The sequence below is a fragment of the Odontomachus brunneus genome, unplaced genomic scaffold (assembly GCF_010583005.1).
Source record: "Odontomachus brunneus isolate Ranch 3 - 2012 unplaced genomic scaffold, Obru_v1 Obru_scaffold_193, whole genome shotgun sequence".
In the NCBI taxonomy this organism is placed as follows: domain Eukaryota; kingdom Metazoa; phylum Arthropoda; class Insecta; order Hymenoptera; family Formicidae; genus Odontomachus; species Odontomachus brunneus.
In genome coordinates, this window is record NW_022639643.1 from 136,202 (window position 1) to 159,034 (window position 22,833).

At 42.3% G+C, this 22,833-nt stretch overlaps 1 protein-coding gene across 3 annotated transcripts in view; it reads right to left on the minus strand.

The window, feature by feature from the left end:
- Positions 1-22,833, minus strand: part of LOC116851837 — a 133,244-nt gene continuing 110,411 nt past the window's right edge. For 2 of the 3 annotated variants that reach the window (XM_032831667.1, XM_032831668.1), the window contains exons 3-7: positions 10,833-10,910; positions 7,392-7,573; positions 5,362-5,560; positions 2,179-2,285; positions 1-415 (exon numbers count right to left, since the gene is read on the minus strand). In XM_032831667.1, coding sequence (XP_032687558.1) covers positions 290-415; positions 2,179-2,285; positions 5,362-5,560; positions 7,392-7,573; positions 10,833-10,910 — 692 coding nt within the window. In that variant the 3' untranslated portion in view covers positions 1-289. The remainder of the gene's footprint in view (positions 416-2,178; positions 2,286-5,361; positions 5,561-7,391; positions 7,574-10,832; positions 10,911-22,833) is intronic. The other variant, XM_032831669.1, reaches the window with a different exon arrangement.

The window sequence follows — 22,833 nt, forward strand, 5'->3', positions numbered from 1 at the left end:
GGGGGAGGCCGCGAAAAGTCGCGTTGACTCGCCGCTCCACGGTCGCCGTGAGATGCGAACTAAAGGACGACGACGACGGCGGCGTTGCTCTGGGAGCTGTTCGCAGGGGAAACTCAGGGCGAGAACGAAGACGCAAAGGAATCGTAACGGGACGGCCGATCGCCGTCCAGCGTGAAATGAGTTCAAGCTGCATGATTTTCTCTGGATCACCCCCTTCACCGACGACCACGCGGGGACCTTGAGGAATTTACAAGGTCATGCGTGGCGAACGGTGGAGGGGGTCGGGCCGCTATGCTTGGTCCACCTCGTGACAGACCTCCATATAGTCCGGGTTGTGCATTATGTCCTTTATCATGTCCTTCAGTATCGTGTAACGTGGAAACATTGGGTACACCTTCGAGCTGTTGTACTCCTCCTGGAAAAGGGAACCAATCATGCAGGCGATTAATTAATGTCGTGCGTCTATTTTTACTACTGCGGAGGAAATTGAACATTGTACATTGAGGTATAAGAGTAAATTCATTTCCCATGTTTGACCCTTTAAGGCCCATCGATTCTGAAATATGGGACATCTAGCCCCGGCATCTCGTTACTTCGCTAATATAAAAAATTTGGGTAGGTCCTAAAGTGAACGTACATAATTACGTGCAACGGCGTTAAAAGGTCAAGTTATCGACTTGCAATGTATGCAGAGACAAATTTCTAATTAATAATTAATGTGTAAAGTGTTTCTGATTAATAATAATGTGTAAAGTATTTCTGATTAATAATAATGTGTAAAGCTGTTTGTGATGAGGATAAAATTGCAAGTTACCCGGGACAATTTGAAAGGCGTTCGCGCAAGGATCGAAGTACGAGGAAAGGCGGTTTGCTTTGACATCACGCCGCCCATGGTTGCCTTTAATCTTCGATTTATTTGACACTGTATGGAAGAGAGCAACGAGTGGACGATAACCACCGATGGGGTGGTAGCCTTATAACAGCGGCGGCTACGCAGTTATTGGAACGTAAAAGAAAAAAGGACGATCGTAACAATGTCGTAATATAATAGCCGATGTTACGTCTCGCTGTCGAACAGCACCACCTTTTACGATCGTAATCGAGGAGTCGATAAGCGATACGACTGCGCAAGGTGTCCCGGAGATATCTACTTACACGACCGCGCGTTATCTCATACGCGGAAGAATATTCCATTCTGCCCTTGATGGAAATTTTTATCCAAATTTCACAGAGAAAAGGATTTCTTTGAATTTCACAAATTTTATTGCATCCGAATTACGATTCAAGGGAACAAACATTTCGACGAATAAGTACGACTGAAATACTGTTTGGTTTTTCAAGTTATTTCATTGTTTATAATTATAGCATTATGCTTATAATGCATTTTTGTAGTACCTGAAACAGCTTTTTTCATGCTATACGCTGAGAGAAAAGTATTTGACAATTTATATAAATTTTTATGGAGCAAAGGTTTATTTCACATAAATTATTTCATAAAAATGAACTTTATATTCCACAAATAAATTTTCAAGTATTTTTCTTTCAGTGTACCTACTAATAATCATTGAAAATAATCTAACAACAGTCAATATGTTACGAATATTGACAGAGTACACATTAGCGAACGGCATGATTATCCTCGATATTTTTTCTCGGAAATTATTCGATCTATAAAAGACTGAAAAAATGTTTTAATAATGTCATATTTAAAATTAAAGAAGCGTTCTTAATATCGGCGCTATATCCGGCAAGAAACATCGATTTCTCTAATATATGAATATTATATAATATATAATATATTGGATTATTAAATATTTTCTATAGTAAAATTACACTACTGGTAAAAAAAATCAGAAAAAACTGATAAAAATATTTATCAAGAATTATCTGGATAATACTTATCCAAATAATATTTGAATCTGTATAATAATTATTCAGATTATTCAGAATTATTCTTGATAAACATTTTTATAGCAATAATCTCAAAATTTGATCGGTACTGTGTGTATATTGAGTACTCTTTGTGTAGTAAATTCGAAGAACAATTTCCCTTATACTTCGCGACAAATTAATTACGTCGTAAAAACAAATGTTATTCTTGGCAGAATGAAATTAGTGTTCATTTTCGAGAGAATAGAATATTTCTCTTATTTCTGGTGTCAGCGGAGTAGCGTGTACCTTCAAGTCCCTGATGAGATTCCTGAGACCCGTATATTTCTTCAACAACCTGTATAGATCATTGGTCATCTGGGTGTTCTCCGCTTCGATCTGCGCCGTGGTCATATCTGCGCAAAGCGCATCGTATTTTATTATGATCTTATGATTATTTTCTGTTCTTTTTTTTTATTTTCTGCTGCTAAACGCAGCTCCTCGAAGTACAATCATGAAGCATAACAGAAACGTCACAGCTGGATAAGCATGTGAACAAAATCAGCAAAATTAACCGTCCGCGTGCTGGTTCACAAATAAGCATGCTCTTGTCCATAAACTAGAAAAAAGCTCGAGCAGAACTTTTACTTCTCGATTTAAAATAAAAATAAAAGAAATATCTTGCTACCATCAATTTTCCCAGTTAGAGATCCAATCCGCGCGTCGACCGCCCGGAATTTTATGATCGCGCGAGCGAAACCGCGGGAAATACCTGCCGCCACGATTACATATTGCGCGAAATTCGTTCAACGAAGCGCGGACGTAACATATTTTTAGTTTTTTACAATTAACAGCCGACAGCAAAAACGGACCACATCGAATGGCGCGGTCGCATCGACGTGAGCCCGCACCATCGGAGCATTAATTAACGCTCAGAAAAAACTACCGCCTGATTTCATATCGCTGAAAGCCAGATGAAAATCACACATGAAAGTTATTGGTTGATGTGCGGAAAAAAGAAAGGACAACTGAAAACCTCGCTAACTCAGCAAATTTATAGTCATAATATACGGACAGGCAGTTCACTGTGTAATAACTAAGTACAGGTACTGTGGAGGTCAAGATAATCAACAAGCGTTTACGCATAATTCACGCACGACAAGAATAATCTCATAGTCGTCTCGAAGCAAGCGTGCAATGTACGTGATATTAATTGACATTCTCCTAATTGGTAATATCGACCTATCAAGTGTCGAAGATAATAAGCCCAGTAATACTAAAATCACGGTTACCAGAAGGCCAGAACTCTCGTCGTATTTCACAACAAGTGTAATTTATATTAATGTGTTATGTTACAAATGTATTGTTATCAAAAGACAAACTTAAATTGCGTAATGTATAATGACATATTTCTCATATTGCGGATATTTTCAGACTTGAAGTATGGTTTTCCGTAAAACTAACAGAAATATTTCTTCGTTATCTAATAAATAATTGCACGATTTGTTTAGCAAAATTAACAGATTTGTTTCGTCAATGTATCAATTAGCTTGAAGTACGAAGAGATTTGTTGTAATAACTGACGTAATATCGAGAAAAATGTGTTCGCTATATAAGTATGTTGGCAATCGCTTTAATATCTTTGCTGCACCAACAAACCTGCCTAATTACAACGTTTAATTTTGCTCAGCACGCTATACGACTTGTAAAATCAACTGAACCATGCCGTAATGATACACATACGTCGCTATTTTTCTTTTCTTTCTTTTTTTTAACAGAACATCTAAAAATATATAGAAAGACACTACTAAAAAAAAGTATACGGAGGGCGGAATGAAGCAAAATAAGGCGAATGGAACGAGAAAGATAAATTGGGGCGAAATAGAGGGGAACATATAAATGTGCAAGCGCTCGTAGAATTTCCGGTCGATCGGGCGCGAGTTAATCAATTAGTTCGTGCCGTTTGTATCGAGTGGTTCCAACTCGCGATCCCTTCCCGCGAAACGAAGGAGAGTCCTTTGATTAAGCGGGAGGGGAGAGAAGAGAGAGAGGGTGAGGTCGAGGCATTGTAACCGCGCTCGCGGAATATTTTTAATTACGACGATCGCGCTATCGGCAATTTACGTTGCTAATAAGCTATTCTCCTTGCGGCCGACGTGATTTATGGAGCCGCGATGTAATCGCGAGAGCGAGCAATTGCGCAACAGTATCGCGAGAATGTCGCTCGTGTCGTTTTCGGTAGTACGTCGTTGTCGTCGGGGGAGACACGGCGAATAATTTTCGAATAATTCGGCGTGCGAATCGCGATAATGAAATACCGTAAATCTTCCACGCTCCGGACAAATAATGAATATTGTTGCACGAGAAGCGCCCGTTGAATATTTATGAGAGAGCGTGAAAAAGAAAAAAAAAGAAGGGAGAAGAAAACTGCGCGTAAAAACCAGTCCGAGAAAAGAGAAACTAATTTCCCCTTTCCACGCCCGCGCGACTCGTCGCGCCCGAAATTTTCGTCTCTCCCACGAGCCTCCGCAGCTTCGCCGCCCTCTCGAGAATTGCTCCCTGACTCGGCAACTGTAACTGATCCCACTAGCGACGAATAAAATTCCTCCTGCGCGATATCGGTAATCGGACAGCGACGGAGGAGGGGGTGGGATTTAATATTGGCGAGAACAGCTGAATCCAGCCGAAATCGATGGCAAGGAGCAACAATTGCAACGGAGCAACGGTTCGCCATTGTCTTCGTCGTGGTACATACGGCGGAAAATAATATACCGCTCTCAGAAGCTCCCAAGGGTCAAGCCCGACTAATCAACGAGCGTTCACGCATAATTCACACACAGCGAGAAGAATCTCGGGAACGAAGCAAGCGTGCAATGTACGCGCAATTAATTAACATCCTCCTAATTGGTCGACTAATCATGCACAAGTGCCGAGGATAATAAGCCGAGTAATGCTGAAATCGCAGCTATGAGAAGACTAGAACTTTATCTAATGTTCTAACTTAATCCCAATCAGTTATCTGGTCTGCATGGCTGGGTTGCGAGTAATTGATTGCTCTTTTAATGAATTGTCGTGCTTAACTGAGCCTGTTCAATTCGTTTAATTGACGATTGATATGAGCATATTCAATTAAAGATTGTTTAATTGATAATTGTGCTCCCACAATGTATGCTTTTCTTAACATTTCTGAATCGTCGATATCTTCCATGACGCCATTATGCTCTTGGCATGAATATTATCTACAAAACCAATTGTAACTAATTGTAACCAATGAGTAATTAATAAGTAATTAAACGCCTTTCGATTAAATAGATAGAATTTGCTCATATCAATAAAATGGCCTTTAATTTCTTTTAATTTAATTTTCCTTTCTTTCAATTAAAATTAATTTCCTTCTTTTTCGTCGGACAAAATCTCTAGCTAACTATTGCTACTCTTAAGAGTGACCAAGTTGTTATGAACATCGACATGACGAAAAATTGAAAAACTCACTCTCCAGTCTTTCGATGCGCTCCCGCTTGGTCTCGGCCTCTTCGGCGAGGCGCGCCGAAGTTTTCACGCCTTCGCCACTTTTGTGTGTCTTCTCCATGATGGAGCAGGCACGCAACACGAAGGCTGGCACGGTCTCCTGCTTCTCTTGCCGCGGTATATCCACCAATGTCCAGTACTGCGTCTCAAGCTTAATCACGTCCTGGAAAGGCCAAACGGTCGGACATGAAAAGCGATGGGGTAATCAAAAAGATGAGAAAGCGCATTCATAATTGTTCTATTGTTATGCAGGAGATCATAGAAGGTTTATGCGTCCTGCGATGCGACGTCACACTGTAAAAACTGATGTGTTAAATTTAACATTTCATGTGTCCCAAATCACCCACTCTCATTTATATGTAAATTTAACACAAAACAAATGTGGTAAAAAGTAATTCGCATAATATGTAAAAAATTAACACAAGAATTTAACACTTGTATACCGTCAGGAATCACAGTTTGTGTTAAATTGACATATGTATAATGTTAAATGTTAAATTAATTAAAATAAAACATTACTTTAACATTTGAGAAAGAATTTAATCTATGGTTTTGATGAAATAAAAATGTTAAATTGACATAATCTATGTCTGACATAGTAAATACGTCAATTTAACACAACCTGTGATTCATAACCTGTATTCAAGTATTAAATTCTTGTATTAATTTTTTCCACATTATGCGTGTTATTTTTTAACACATTTGTTTTGTGTCAAATTTACTCATAAATGAGAGTGTATGATTTGGGACACATGAAATGTGTTAAATTTAACAATTTTATAGTGCAACCAAATTTCTCTGGTCTTGCTCCTTGGATGCGATTTAGAGGACAATCAGTTTGTTTCCCGTCGCTTTTTTAAGTCTCGACGCATCGTTGATCTGTGTATATTTTGAGTGAATGTTTTCTGTTCCTTCCCAAAATTTTGAAGAAATGTTTAAACTTCCAAAAATTGGCATTCAAATGTTGGGTTCAGCGCAGTGTAGGTATCAGGGTTAATTTCTGGCGCCTGTTGTGCATATAAGAACAAAATATCAGGGTGTGTGCGTATCAGGCAATCCTTGATTGCAGGGTCGCGAGGAATAATTATTTCTTAATTAATTATCGTTTTTAATTGACGATTAATATGAACCAATTGGCTTCAATAAATTCAATCGGAAACCGTTCGATTGGCATCAACAAATTCAATTAAAGATCGTTCAATTGACAATTGATATGATCGAAGACAATTAACAATCGTTCTGTTGATAATTGAACTTAACCAGTTTAACGGGAGCGTAATTGATGACTGAACTTGGCGAATTTAATTAAAGGAAGTTTAATTGACAATTGAGCAAATTCAATTAATTCAATCAAAGGTTGCTTGGTGACGATTGACATGTTCATTGCTCCTTTCAACGCAGGTCCTACTCGACCATCAACATTTTCCGTGATATCACGATGTTCTGGGAATGAATATCATTCATAAAACCAATTATAACCTTGAGTAATTGAACGCTCTTAATCTCCAAGGATTAATAAGGTGTTGCTACTAATCAAGTCCTTCTCGATTCGGTCTATTTTTCTCTCATTTCTCAAACTCTTCACGATCTCTCGTCGTTTTCAATTGTTACATAATCAGAATGAAGCTGTACACATTCGCGTGCGCCCGTTTATTAAATTCCCGACAGTTTCTTGGAAGCAAGAGAGAAACATGCACGCTGCGATGACTCGATTGAGTCTCACCGGAAGCAACGCTACGATTTTCCGTTAATCACTTACCTGCACGAGCCAGGTGGCATAATTACAGCGTAATTACATCAAGGACGTGTAGCCTAAGACCGAGACTCCTCGTGTGTTTTCTCGCCTGTGTCTGCACACATGTGTATGTATGTGTGTGTAGAGTGCCGGACCCCGAGCACACAAAGCGCTCGTGGGACAAAAACACGTGCTACCACGTGCTACAGCCAATTACACGCGCGCCGCCACGTGGTTACCCTTCCCCGGATCCTCTTACCTTGATCATAACTTTGAGGAGGTTGTAACGCTGAAACACGTTGCGCACTTGTTTGCTGTCGGTGTACTTGCACATCAATTCGACGAGAGCCCTCTTGGCGGTCTCGTAGCTCCCGTCCAGGCGTATCCTTACGACTCTCAGTCTCTCGTTCGTCTCGATCACCTCCTCCTTCGTCTGTCCACCTGCGTCCACAGAGACCCGCATCGTAAGGGGTTACACGTGCCCGCCCGGATCTATTATTAACGCTCCGCCGGCCACGTTGAGTAATTGTAAAATGTGCCCGAGCGACGGCCCGTCGCAAGAGGCGAAGATCGATGAAGCGGTACAGTGTCCTCCCTCCTGTTCGCGCGCTCGTTCGTCGTCGCGGTGACATTGAGATAAGATGAAATGAAGTATAAACGCGCCGATCTAGCGTCTCGAGTTGCCCGAGAAACTGAGATCCCCGAGTTATGAACCGTTTCGCGTGCATTTCCCGGCGCGTCCAGATATGAAACAAAGCGAGAGCGATAAGGACATTTTTCCGAAGCTCCTTCACGGACGCGGTCGTCGTGCAGTCGTTGTTACGGGATGTTGTTCGTCGCCGCGCGATTCGAACTTCTCCCACAAATTCTCGACCGCGCGCGGTCTCAATAGAACTCCAACGAGGGCACGTCGGCGGGGAGTTGCTTATCGGGTCGTTGCTACCTACTCGATTTATTTATGCCGAAACTTCCCGCGCTATCTGGGCGTCGAGTTAATTGGGAATTAATTGGGAGGGCGACTTTCGCGACGGCATTTCCCATCGCGCTCGATCTAATGGATCCGTTCAACGCGCCGCGCCCGCCGATGATTGACGCGCGCGATAAGGAGGATCGATATGATGCGGAACGCAGTTCGACGCGTCTGAGTGTTCGTAATTGAGAGAAGTTCAGTAACAAAGAGGAGGACCAACTAACATTTGTTTTATCAGCAAGAACAATCTGTTTCATGAGTTCAACAGACAGTTCTTGATCACTTGACACTCGCAGCTCTTATCAGCCGAAACCTTTTCCGCTGTCAGGTATCTTCAAAAAATTCGAAAGTTATCCCGGCTTCATATATTTCCCTTATGGACAAATGTTGGTCCTCTCATTGCTCTTTAGAAAGCGAGTAAAGGAATCCGAGTCGAAATTTGGACCCTATGTTGAATCTTGAATTTTATATCGCAGTAGGAACTAAGATAGCAAAGTGAGTTTAATATTCTAATAATATAATTTACTTTTACTTTGACCCAGATGATGTCTGAAATTTCCGCTTTCGCTTTCTTTACCCTCAAAATAGGTTGTATAATAGTAGAATCTTAGGAAACAAAAGTAGGTTCAGTTGCGAACCTCTATTAAAGCTTTAGTTTCTACATAGAATATATTTTATAGAAATATTTAAAAAATTTAATAAATAATGAAACAGAAACGTCAAATAGCATACAAAATATACATTTTATTTGTTGTATATATTTCAGACATCATCAGAGTTAAAGTAAGAGTTAAATTATATCATTAGAATTAAACCTACTTTGCAATCTTAGCTCCTACTGCGGTGTAGAATTCAAGGTTCAACATAGGGTCAAAATTTCGACTCGGAAATAAATCAAAATATCGTCAATATCGTCAAAATAGGTTTTACCTAGGTTGTAGATTATCTAAGTAGGCTCAAACTATTTTTAAGAGCGTCAAAGTAATGTCAAAATTCTGACAAGGTAGAGTTAAAGATTCAAAAGAGAAATTAACGAGTATCGATATTGTCAAAGTAGGTTTTATCTAGACTAAACTGTCTAAGTAGGCGCAAACTATCCTTAAGAGCGTCAAAGTAGCAAAATTTCGACTCGGGAATGACAGAAAATAACGAGTTGACTGAATTTAAAAATACGTCAATCCTATATTTCGAAAATTAGTAAATTTCGCGAAATAACGACCGCCGTTTCCCACAGTTTCACCGACACTTGCGGTGTATCGACGCGAAATTCGTCTATCGGAGGATCCGTCGTCGAGATTAAGGCCGCGTGTCGCGGGACGTCCTGTACATGTCATTATCGTATGTTAGGAATTTATCTGATCGCCGTCTCGCAGGTGCGCGAACGTCGACGACGGAATTAATCATAGTTCCCACGTTGATGGGAAAGCGTTAATCTGAAGCTGACGGGACTCTCGGCCGGCGAAGTTTCCGTCCATTCAGCTAATACAGCGGCCGACACGCCGTTACTCTCGGCCCGACCGAATACAAGAGTTTCCGCTTCGATTCCATTCATGGGACAACCAACAACCGTCCACTTGGCGGGCCGCCAGACACTTATTTCCGAGCGATATGTACGGCCGTCTTCGTCGACGATTATCCGCGTTCCTATGTATGTGTCGGCACAAACACGGCGTCCTTCGAGAAACTTTAATCCTTCCAGAATTAAATTAAAACGATGTGAAATTCCACTTCACTTGTCAGATATCAACGGGATCGTAAAAAGTGGGAGAAGGGAGAAGATGATAATACAAGGCTGATTTTTTGAACAATTGCTATGGTCATATGTCGATCAAACGTTAGCCTTTGTTGTAACGTCGGACTATCCGCAAACAGGCAATCATTTAAATTCTACTTCACTTGTCAGATATCAACGGAATCGCAAAAAGTGGGAGAAGGGAGAAGATGATAATACAAGGTTGATTTTTTGAACAATTGCTATGGTCATATGTCGATCAAACGTTAGCCTTTGTTGTAACGTCGGACTATCCGCAAACAGGCAATCATTTAAATTCTACTTCACTTGTCAGATATCAACGGAATCGCAAAAAGTGGGAGAAGGGAGAAGATGATAATACAAGGTTGATTTTTTGAACAATTGCTATGGTCATATGTCGATCAAACGTTAGCCTTTGTTGTAACGTCGGACTATCCGCAGGCAAGCAATCATTTGCCAGTACTGACCCAATACTGATTGACAGAGCATTGGCAAACAATTGCCATAGCGTTAGCGAAGCGTTAGCCATATTGTGATGTCGAGCTATATGGTTTGACTAAACATTTTCGACAGTTATCGATGCATTGTCACATTTAACATTGGATTTTTTGTCTAAAACAAAGAAGTAACCTGTATTCTCACCTTCTCCCCTATCGAAAGATTCTTGATCTGACATTCAGACATTCGGAAACGTCTCCCTTCTGTGAACTTTCTTTTTCTTGAAATTCTTCGGGGCTCATTTAGACGGAATTATCCCCAGCGAGATTATCCAGGAAGATCATGAGTCTTTATACGGCCGCGAAGATGAAGCGTGTAAAAGAAGGGTCCATAAAATAAAAGCGCGAACCATCTCGCGATCTTTTTCCGCGTGCGGCGAGTAACTTTATCGAGTAACAGAGCGATTAACCGAGATAGCGTCTGAACTTTAATTAAACCCTCACGCGATATGAGTGCGATAAAATATCGCTGGGACTTACTCGAAGTTCCTTCGTCCTTCACGTCCTGGACGATCCTTCGGACGCTCTGCGTGAATTTTCCCACAAGGTTAGTGCTGGCTGAAACAGACAATTTCCAATGTGAAACGGTGTCCTAAGAGGCACGCGTGCGACTTCACCAAACCATTCATTTGTTATCGTAAAATTTTTATGCAAATAAAAGATAGCCACTCTAAATTTCTCTGGAGTCTCATATGTAAGTGAAAAATCACTCGAATTCGAGTGACTCGGTGTTCCCTCTATTTTCTCGAGTGAAATTCCATTCCCAGAAATACTACAGGCTTCTATTGCTGGGCTGTTTAAACAGCCCCGAATCGTTGATTGCCTATCGAGCACGATTACACCATTACAAAGTTAAATCCGAACGCTTTCGGCCGCGTTTCGAATAAAGTCCGCGAGGAATAATGGATGAGGGTCGTCGTGACGGAGAAGAGGTCCCCGGACGAGAGCGCAAACGTCACTCGGTGCATCCGGAAAGTGGATGACTTGACGAGAAATACTAACATCGTTCCGTATCCGTCGGCCCGCGTCGGGCGACATAAAGCGCGGCGGTGCGGAAGAGCGGCTAAAGCTTCTTACTCGTAAAACACGGGATTGTTCTTAAAGCCGTCGAAGTGGGCTTTTAAAGCGACCCCGAGGGCTCGACGCCGGGCCACAGATGCGACCTGTTATCCACGACGGCGCGCCGGCTGCAATTTTTCCTCCTATCGAGCGAGAGAGTGTAAACGCGTCTCACACGCTATCGAGACGCGCGCTACTCCTCCGCCCGTATGACATAATGGACAGCTTTGTCATGTTTAATCCTTTCGGAGCAACGGCGGCGACGGCGGCGTTGGCGATAGCGGCGGCAAGCTTAATCCCTCGCGAGAGATGAGAACGGCGGGACATTGCCTCCCACGTATCCCGTAATTTCCAAATAAAGCCCGTCTGATTAAACGGCGAGCCGCTGGCGCACCATTACTTGCGTCGAATGCGCCGCCACGACCAATTTGCCACTTATCATCGCCGTGGAAAATCGGCGGACCGAGTGAACCTTTCGTCGCGCTCCAAGCAATGCATTACGAAAAGCGTACGAAAAGAAAAATTTATTCGCGTCCTCTGTTGACGCTCCCTTCTCTTTTTGTTGGGACAAATAACATTATTTGAACTCTCCTTCTCTCTCTCCCTCTTGCTACGGAAAGAATTGCGGACAAATTAACGATATTTTTCATCTGTTTTTCCAACCGAGAAAAACGTCCAAATATAAAAATAGGCCATGACTCGTTATAACCTTCTGCGCGCGTTTGAGTTAATTTGAAGCGTCTCTAAATTTCACCACTCGTTCTCATTAAATTCTGCCGAAGGGCTTTTTTATTATGTCCGCCTCGTATTACGTGAGGGGCGTAATAAAAGGGGATAGAGTTGATTACCGCGTCTAAGATATAACGCACGTGTTTGATATCACTATGCGCGAGCGTTCCACAAAGTTATCCTATTCGGTTTCTTCACCGCTGATATTTGCTTCGCGAAATATTCCAGATGATGATGTTTCGCAGGGCAACGTCTCATAAGTTGCGGATCACGCGCAGACATAAACATGGTTGTGACGTCAGGATTGGCAGCTCACGCAAAGCATACACGGAACCACCATTCGCAACTCTTTTACGGTTTTGTCAGTTTCGCCGTTACAAACATGTTGCCGCAAGTCCACGTATCTCTTTGTGTTCTTCCGTCTTCGACGATATCGCGCGCGATATCATGACGAGGCGGTGCAAAATGGACGGTTCTCGAGGACTGTCGTCGATTTCGTTGACTTCCGTATCGTCGGGTAACACCTCGTCCGCGAATTCCGTGGACGCGATCTGAACGCGATTTTTCTGAACACGGCTGGGGTCTCGACCGAGCAACGTTTTCTCTTCGCGTTTCCTCCCAGCGCCTTCGATGTCAAACGTCTCGACAACTTTGCAACGTGCCTCGGAAAATACGTTTAACCTAGAGAGATACGTCCCGCGATAGGAACACAATTCGTGTGCCTTTAGCTGGAGAATTTTATTTCGCGCTTTACTTCGCGTCTCGCTTAATTAATTCGATCCCGTCAAATAAAAGCACCGAAGAGCGAAGAGCCTGAGGGTGAGGCGAGACGGAGCGAGTTAAGAGGGCGCATCCAGACAGAGATGTATAATCGGAGCAAAAAGAGAGCAAAAAGAGAAGGCAAGAGAGTAAGAGAGTCGCATTAATAGAAAGCTGAATAATCGCGGACTCCTCAAAGATACTCGGGAGAGACGTGGTGAGAAAGTAGCCGTGATAGAGACTTGGTGAATGTAATTCTGCTGTACAAAGAAATTCACATCGAGAGGAGCGTTGTCCTTAAACTCCTAGATAATTGTATTGGAATAACGCGTGATCGCCGATCATTTAACCGTCATATAATTCCGCAACATAATTTGGCGACACGTACAAAATGTTACTTTACGATATAATTAGTGGTCGCTTTGTAAACATAAAATAATTATTCATGTAGCCAATTTAATTAATGATTCGTCTGATACGCATGCCGTACGCACATTGTACACAATTATTCGATTATTTTGCATCTATTATCGGCCACATTTGTTATTCCCGCGAAGTCATTAATATTTGGTGGATTCATGCATATAATGTAAAATTTCGGCGATACTACTAATATAATTCCCACGTGATACACATAATTATAATTACAGTTTTATTATACGTTGCCCGACGTAATCAAACAAAAGGTTCGTCTCACTCCAATGAGAGAGTCTCACTTTAATCACCAAATTTCCTGGAGAATGTAACGGAACGGAAAGGATATATGAGGATATATTAACATTATATATCACAAGAATATGACTGTGAGAACTGTATAGGTCGGCATGTAATAAAAACTTTTAGTGCCATATCTGTTTCATTAGAAATCACATAAATTTCCTCTCTGACCATAGAATATGTGAATACAGCAACTATAATAATTTTCTCCGTGCTCCTTAATTTAGAATGAAAATGTTCAGCCGACAATTCAGGTATTTCACTTCACACCAAAAATTTAAAGAATATCTGTTTTTACCGCAAGTATACTTCCGCGACGTCGAACAATGAACAGTTCGTAAAAGTTTGAATTTACGCGATTTGGGCGGGATAACGGCGATGCATATTTATTATGCAGAAACTCAGTGTAACTGTTCGACGACATTTAGCGGGCATTATTCATCGCGTCCACCTGATACTTAAAAAGTAACGACCGCGTAGCGGAAGCAACGCGATTCTTCATTGTCGCGCGATATACTACGAGAGAGCGACTCCCGTAACATCTGTTGTGTTCGTTAGCACCGAGCCGCTCGTACAACGTGAGCCTGGCCGACTGCCAATTTGTAAAACACCCTATACATCTGTATTAGCCCGCTGCGCGACGGAGAATTCGGCCAGAGAGAGGAACGACAAATGAGCCCGCTCTAAATAGCGACACTTTGACACGCTTTTTAGGGCGGAACGATTATTCTCGTTGAGAGGCGCGAGAAATAAATTATCCCGCATTCGTTCCGTCCAATCGCCCGTCGTGCGCGAACGTCATAATCATTTTTACGGTGCTTGCGTAGCGCAGATACACGTATCCTGCACGCGCCGAAGGTAGCTCGTCGGAATGGAGGATTGCGGCGAGGATCTTCGCGATTATCATCAGAGCTTCGTAAAATAAGCACACTTGCAGACGGAGGCGCGCCTCTTTCGCTCGGATCGGGCAGTTTTATGACAGAATATCAAGGGACAATAATTTCCTTGCCTTTTACAGGCGTATAAATTCGCGCTCAGTCTCGACGGAAGCGGCGATGATATCGAGAAACGGAATTTGCCCCGGCAGTCAATTAGGCGAGTGGAGAGAGAGCGCTTCTCGTTTTCGTTCGCGCTTGACTCGTTTTTGGTCGGGTCGGGCGCGATACATTCGCGGCGTCATTCGGGCGACAAAAGGACGTTATCTTTGGTCTCGTTAAGATAATATGATTTGCGTCGTTGAGAAGCTGACTGGCTGGCTGACTGGCTGGCTGGCTGGCTGGCTGGCTGGTTGGTTGGTTGGTTGGCTGGCTGGCTGGCTGGCTGGCTGGCTAGCAGCCAAGTTGTAAAACGCACCATAGACTTGCACCATCTTGCCTCCATAGTCCTCCGAATTACTCGGTAATTGCATTTCGCCGAGTTGCAGGAATTTAACGGATTCAAACGGAGTAGCGAGAGCTTCTCGGACGGAACCTCAGACGGAGCTCGTAGAACAAGCTGAACGATCGCGTTTCATTCCGTTGGGAACAACACGGAGACACGATCCTTCCCTTGTTGATTATGACATTTCATATTCAACATTTTCTTCCTCAAACATGTAATCTTTCATACAGTAATGGTTAGTCATTCCAAATTTCTCAATATTTATTTTTTAGTAATACAAGAATAGTCAGACATTCCAAATTCGTAAATTTTTATTTTCTATTAATACGATAAAAAATAGTTTCAGATATTTAAAATTTCTCAATATTTATTTTTTAGTAATAACATTTTTACACATTTCAAATTTTACAATATCTTTTTTAGTAATACAATAATAGTTTTAAATATTTAGAATTTTTCAGTATTTATTTTTTATTTAATAGTTATGACAATAGTTTTAGGCATTTAAAATTTTTCTATATTTATTTTTTAATAATACAAGCAGTTTTAGATATTTCAAATTTTATAATTTTATTTTTAATAATACAATCATAATTCTAGACGCTTTAATAAATTTCTCAATATTTATTTCTCCAATATTTGATATTTAATTTTCTCGCGCGGATCAAATCGCGAGTTATTTCATACGAAAAATCCGCGGTTCCATGCGTTAATTTTTTAGTCCCTCGATAGAAATGGAATGTTTAAACTCAGTAAAGCGCGTACGATGAAAACGAGAGATACACTCGGAGCTTTACTGCGAACGTGCAACTCGCAGTAGTAACGGTGCGTTTATGATCAGCCATGTGTGCTTCACCCACGCTCCACGCTGTTTCGAACGAGTGTAAAAGAGAGATATAAATCCCCGCTATATATCAATCAGGCGCGAAAATGGGACAAAGGGAGTGCGAGTCGCCGGATAAAATATTAGCGCGCGCGGATTTTGGAAATCCGATGCTCGCGGATTCTAACGCCGAAAAGATTTCGGTGGATCTTTCTCAGGGCAACGCGACCGCGCACTTGGATGGATGAATAATATATACCATATATTCTTACACTGAGGAAAATCTCTCGTGATCGATCTCCACGATGGAGGAGCTATCCGCCGGCCGAGTGCAAGTGCAATCCAACGTCCTGAAACCTCTCCCTTTTTCACGTCACGCCTCTGCGGTTTTTATAAAATTTTCCAAACCCGCGCGACATCCCTTCGAGGAGAGCCGTCCGCGTCGGTCTCAGCCTCTATGGACGAGCCTCGTCGGAGGGTTCCGTGAGCCCTCTCTCGCGCGCATGTCACACAACATTCGGTATTTCAGCCGCGAGTCGCCGCGAGGGGTTGCACGTCGTCCGGCATTTGTACGCTGTCGCCCCTTTCCGGTAGTCGGGCGAACGCATTGGAATTCAGCTCGGCTCTCCTACGTGTGGTGTATTCCCATGCTCGGGTCTCCTGCGCTTCTTCGATCGAGATATACGCGGAATAAGTGGCCGGAGGAGATGAGGGCATCCGATGCGGGCCGGATGCCAAAATGCAACAAGCGCATTGTCGTCGGGGAGGTTCGCCGCGTTCTACCCCTCGCGCCACCACCACCGCCATCGCAGCCGCCGCCACCGCCATCCCCGAGTGAATCGTCGTCGAATGTTCGTTGGCGAACGTGATCGTCGCCCGACGAGCTCTCGTTATCCCTCGAATTCGCGCCGCCACCGGGTAATCCGTATCGCGATCGAGCAAGGGTGACTGAAGATTCCTTTCTATCTCGAATTCTAACTGTCGTGTGAGCCGAGAGAAAGATCTCTTTCTTTGAGATTGTTACACGAGTCATTGTATCATCGTAACAGTGTGAGATTCTCAGTACAAGATAATCGTCGTGTCATTCTAATTAACCCTTTGAGACTCAAGTATCGATCTTGCTTGAGTAAAATTCCTTTTTTCATAATAAAATAGACTTAAAAGACCTTTATGATAAAGAATTTGGTGGTCTAAATAAAATTGACTTCCGAGATGTATTGTAAAAGTCGCCTAAAAACAATCTGGATTGTAAGAGATAAAAACCTATTCCATTTTTGTAGAAATTCTAGGCTAATAACAGGGCTTAATTGAAATGAAAGATTAGATTCCGACTAGAAATTTATTCCATTGTCCTGATCAGATTGACCTCAATTAGTTATTTGGTTGTATAAGGTGATATTACCAGGATCTTCTCTCTGATAAATCATATAACGCAGAATAGCAATTAGGATCTTATTAATAAGGTTTATTAATAATTAGAATCTCAAGTCGGAATTTTAATTCAAAGACTACGGAAGTCATAAAAAAGCCGCCCGGACTATAAGGGTTAAAGAACCTTTCCTATATTTTTATAGGGGTTTTATGTCTTCGTAGATAATCACGTGACTTACAAGTAAACCTACCCAAAAGGTACACTCTGATTTCTTTCTAATTTGGTATAAATGTAAAAATACAAAAAAATATTTAGGTCATATTTTTTCATTTTGGTCCACTTTGAGTTTCACGGGCAGTTTATAGTTTTTTAATGTTCTTATTCCTCTCATCAATAGATACAACAAAAATGCATAAGAAATAAAATTGAATACAAGATATAATTAAATAATTTTAACAAAATCGGCATAACTGAGACACGAACCATTCTAAATTTCTTTAGCCGAGATTCCAACCAAAATATTTTAAATCTGTGATAAATTAGTCAAAAATGATTTGAATCTCGGCCAAATCGAGAGAAATTTGGCAATTTTAATTAAAATTTTAACAAAATCGGCATAACTGAGACACGAACCATTCTAAATTTCTTTAGCCGAGATTCCAACCAAAATATTTTAAATCTGTGATAAATTAGTCAAAAATGATTTGAATCTCGGCCAAATCGAGAGAAATTTGGCAATTTTAATTAAAATTTTAACAAAATCGGCATAACTGAGACACGAACCATTCTAAATTTCTTTAGCCGAGATTCCAACCAAAATATTTTAAATCTGTGATAAATTAGTCAAAAATGATTTGAATCTCGGCCAAATCGAGAGAAATTTGGCAATTTTAATTAAAATTTTAACAAAATCGGCATAGCTGAGATACGAACTATTCTAAATTTTTTTAGCCGAGATTCCAATCGAGAAATATTTCAAATCTGTGATAAATCAGTAAAAAATGGTTCAAATCTCGGCCAAATCGAGAAATTACTTATATAAGTAATTTTTTTCAACTTTTTACATGTTTTTCTTAAACATTTTATTATTTATACAAATAATTTTACACATTTGACTTCATATTCATAATCAGCAAGTCAAAAACGCTTACATCTTGTATTCAATTTTTTTTCTTATGCATTTTTGTTGCTCATGTTGATAGGAGTGAGAACATTAAAAAGTTATAAACTGCCTGTGAAACTTAAAGTAGTCAAAATGAAAAACTATGACCTAAATATTTTTTGTACTTTTACATTAGTGCCAAATTAGAAAGAAATCGGAGTGTAACTTTTGGGTAGGTTTACTTGTTAGCTGAAACAGAGGAGTGTTTTCCGACTAGAAGACTCATAGTCTTGACCAGATTGACTATTAGTTATTCGGTTTGTGCATAAGGTGATGTTATTCAGTTCTGATAAGTCATGTAACGCAGTGCTTAATAGGTCAGTCAGGACTTGATTGATAATAAGGATTGAAGTGCCTATCATCTATTATTACCTGTTTCGATGGTCCTTTCAGCAACGAATATCAGATAACTCATAATTCCACTATCAGGGAATTTTCGATTTATTACTAATTGCGTATCGTGCAGTTTACGGTATCTTGACGGTCGATAAAATATCATCACGCCATGGATAATGCGATGCAGGCTCCATGGCTCATCCTGCTCGTAAAACGGCGGCGATGAATTTTCGCGGACGTGCAATAATCCGAGTAAGACAGAAAACGCTCGACCCGTCGCGATGAACGTTATTTCCCGAGGCCCTCGTTCTAACAGTCGTAAGCCTCGGTAACCTCCCGGTAAAGGAGAACGGTCGTTAAGAATGCCCTCCGTAAGAGGGGTCGAGCAACCTCCAGGCTCCCCGGGATCCTTATCCCGGAGCCGCGTCGGTCTCAGGAGATACTTAAGCGCCACCGCAAGCATGTCGTCGTCCCGGTCGTTACTACCTCTGAAATTGCTCGACTTTTGCGCAAAATCGTAGCAGCCAGAGTCCCATGTTCTTTCTTGCTTTTCTGTCGCGAGACTGCACGCGAACTCGTGCGAATCGCTAACGCGGAGTCCGTGGCGTAAATGATATATCCTGAGAGCGTAATAAACACGAGGACGATAATTTGAGAATTGTAGCGGAGAAAGAGAGGCGAGAAGGAGGAGAGAGGAACTGTACCAGAAAATCTGAGAATATCCGAAATTAAGGTGACGCTAAAGGAACTCGAAACCAGTTGTCTGGTAATAATGTCTAGTAATAAATGCCTAGTAATATTAAAAATTAAAAATGAAAAAACGCGCGAGTTATGCCATAACTTTTAGATACTAATTAGCTTCTTCCTCGCAATGTGGATTTTTCGCAACGAACATCGATTTTCCAACGGTACATGAGCGGTCAATACCGGCATCGACGCGAAACGATTGCGAAATTACGTGGCTCGCAATTGGAACGTGCAATCGGCGAGCATGCGCCAAGAGGCTGCTTCGGGGTCGAAATCGAGTTAAGAGTACGAAACGAGTACAAGCCCAGACGCTACTCGAGCGAATCGAGAGAGTAAACACCAAGGAAGTGCAAGGAATCTCTCAGCGTCGGTGGAACAAATGGAATTTCGCTCGCTCAGAATGCGCCACCGAAGGTGGTAATAATGACAATGAGGCGAATGCAGAGGGGATGGGGCTCGCATTGTCATCCGAGGGATTCTTCGGAAGTCGAGCACGATCGAGCGAATGCGACAGCGAGCGCATCGAGTACAAAGTACACGCCGGGAGCATCGTATATACTTTCATCCGGTTAATAGCGAAAGGCAGGAAGAAGCGACAGAGAGTAGAAAAATCATTGTATAGAAAGCGATGTAATCGTTTCAATCGCCAAACGAGCATTTTATCTGAATCGCTATAAATAAAGAAATCTCGTATTCTGAATTAACGCGACTAATTTCAATTAAGGAGTTACAAGACTCTGACAGGAGTAAAAGTTAGGTGAAATTTTGGAAGTCGTAAAAAATTGTAAATTAGTAGGACTATGAATTTTTTGTTATTAATTTACAACTTTTTACAACTCCTCTAATTTTACTTGATTTTTATTGCTGTCAGGATCCTGCAACCCCCTTGATCACACTTTCAAAATTTCTTAGAGTGAAATTTCACTCGAAAAACAGGGTAACCACTCTCAGGGTTCTACGGCAGATGACGACTTCTTCTAGTCAGATCTTCGTGAAAAGATATGGATTTTAAATTCGCCGAATGGCACTTGAGAGCACCGTCCTTAACCGCGCATTTTCGTGAACCATCGACTGCTACAACGAGGTGCGCGATATCTGTTTGGGACTGTTTGAGCGCGCGAGAGGGACCATAAATGTTAACGCCACTTAGGCCGCGCACGTTAGACGGAGCACCGTTCGCACAACAGCTGGATTTTTACGACCGGGCTCTCTGTGCGAACCGCGACTCCGTATCTGGTGTAAAGCTAACGTGCCTCTTACGACACACGTTACCGTAGGGATCACGTCATTGCGAAGGGAGCCTTATGCGTGCGGATTCCTCCTCCCGCCTCGCAGTATCCTCAGCGAGAAATCGATTTCGCGTTCCTCCACGGACTCGCGTTCCCTTTAACGGGAAAGCGGCGCCGTGAAAACAAAGATCCTTCGCTTGTTCCCGCCGCACCCTGCCGACGTCGAAATAATCGTGAAAAATTAAAACGCGTTCGCAAAACTCTCCGAACTAATTACACAGCGTGTACTCGCGCCGTCCATTTAACTTTCGCGAAACGTAAATTCGCGAGAGAGGCACTTCAGCCGGGATCGCCAATTACTCAAAAACTAATCCGGGGAAAAGAAAAACGCTCGTTTTGGAGATGCGCGTAATCGATTGCAAGTGTCATTTTGTGGGTATATCTTTTCACGTCGACATGCTGTGCAGGAATTTCGGGCATGCATTTCCTCGCTTCTGATGTCATCTACCAAGATGGCGCGGTCATAGACTTAAAAAGATTCACCAGACGGCGCAGATCTCCTGCGGACGCGATTTCATCGGACATATTTGCTAACGACGTCGGTTCCTGACGTTACGGTGCAAAGCACGACTCTGCTCTCTCTTTCTCTCTTTCTTCCTACGATGCAGGAACCCAAGTTTTGAAATTTTTGCGTATACGTAATTTTCATTGCGCAACTATTTTATGGTATGATTAAACCTAAAGCTTACGTATACGCAACTATTTCAAGAATAGGGGCCCCAGATACGTTCTCATTATCAGTGTGCGCTATTGAGAATCGGCAAACTGGATTTTTCGCTGATGAAACCGGCGCTATTGCTGTTGTTCAAGTGACTGGGATACGGTCGGGTATTCCGTACAGGCGAATCTCGCCACACAGATATCAAACGTATTGACTCTGCAGCTTGCTATGCACGCGTGCGTTGTGTATGTGTCTATGTGTGTATGCGTGTGTGTGCGTGCGCGTAATGTGGAGTATACGATTTTTCCGTCGGAATGCATCCCCGCTAATAGAAAAGCATCGCGCAAATTGGACGACCTCATAAGCCGCGCGCGCGTGAGACAGAGTCCATACTGGTTACTGAGTCGAAACGAATCGGGAAATACGCTAACGCGCGCTATAACAAAACGTTTCCCTGCGCGATGTAATTGGTGTAAATCGCTTCTTTCGCGTTGAGTTCCCGAAGCGGCTCGTTCGTGTCGATACGAGATGACGAGATAACAAGACGATGAAATCATTATGACGCGTATCTCACCTCCGCTCGGTTCTGTCGGGTGAAAGGTTGATATCCGCCTTCATTAATGATGAAACGAACGATTCACTCTCCCCCATGAAACTCGGAGGAAGTTACAGTGAGCCAAATGCTCGAATGGTTGCGCGCGTGAGCCGCGCGCTAACACGAGTTAGCGCAACCGACTGCCCCAAAGGGACGAGGGCGGGAAAAGCGGAGCGTGGTACGGTGAAAAGCGCGATCCGGTCAATGGAAAGCTTTCAGCGTTTTCACGTAGGAAAGTTCTTATTCGCAAAAGGCGTGCTGACGCAGTCCCACTATTTCTCGTTACGACGTCGGAGAACCCGTGTACACACATACACACACATACACATGTCGAACAGCGCCGCCGCCGCCGAGAATAACGTTGGATCCGTGTTGCGCCGACGTAAATTTTCGTTTACGCTAAGAGCTCGGCCGGAAAATTCAATTGCACCCCGGTGCCGGCGGCGCCGTCGCTAATTAAAAGTAACATCAGACGCGTCGATCGCAAATTCACGCGCGAACGCTTGTCGTTACGGTGTTCGGCGCGATAATCGGTACGGCGAGCATTTTTTTCTCTGGCAGAAATGTTTGCAGTTTGCGCGGATATCCGCCCGGTTCCTGCCTGGTATTAGTGCATTCTCATCAGTTGCAAAAATACCGCGTACTGAACAAAATCTTAATAGAATTTTATTCGACGAATGAAGCAGTTTATTTGCTATATGCGGGCCGATTGTCACATATAATTCGGTAATATTAATTCGGTTTTATTTAGTTTTATTTATCGTGAATAAATTCAAGCCGTATTTATTTACTTCTCTATTTCCATATTTATTTATTTCTCTAGACAAATCCATAAAACTGACAGCTCCAAAA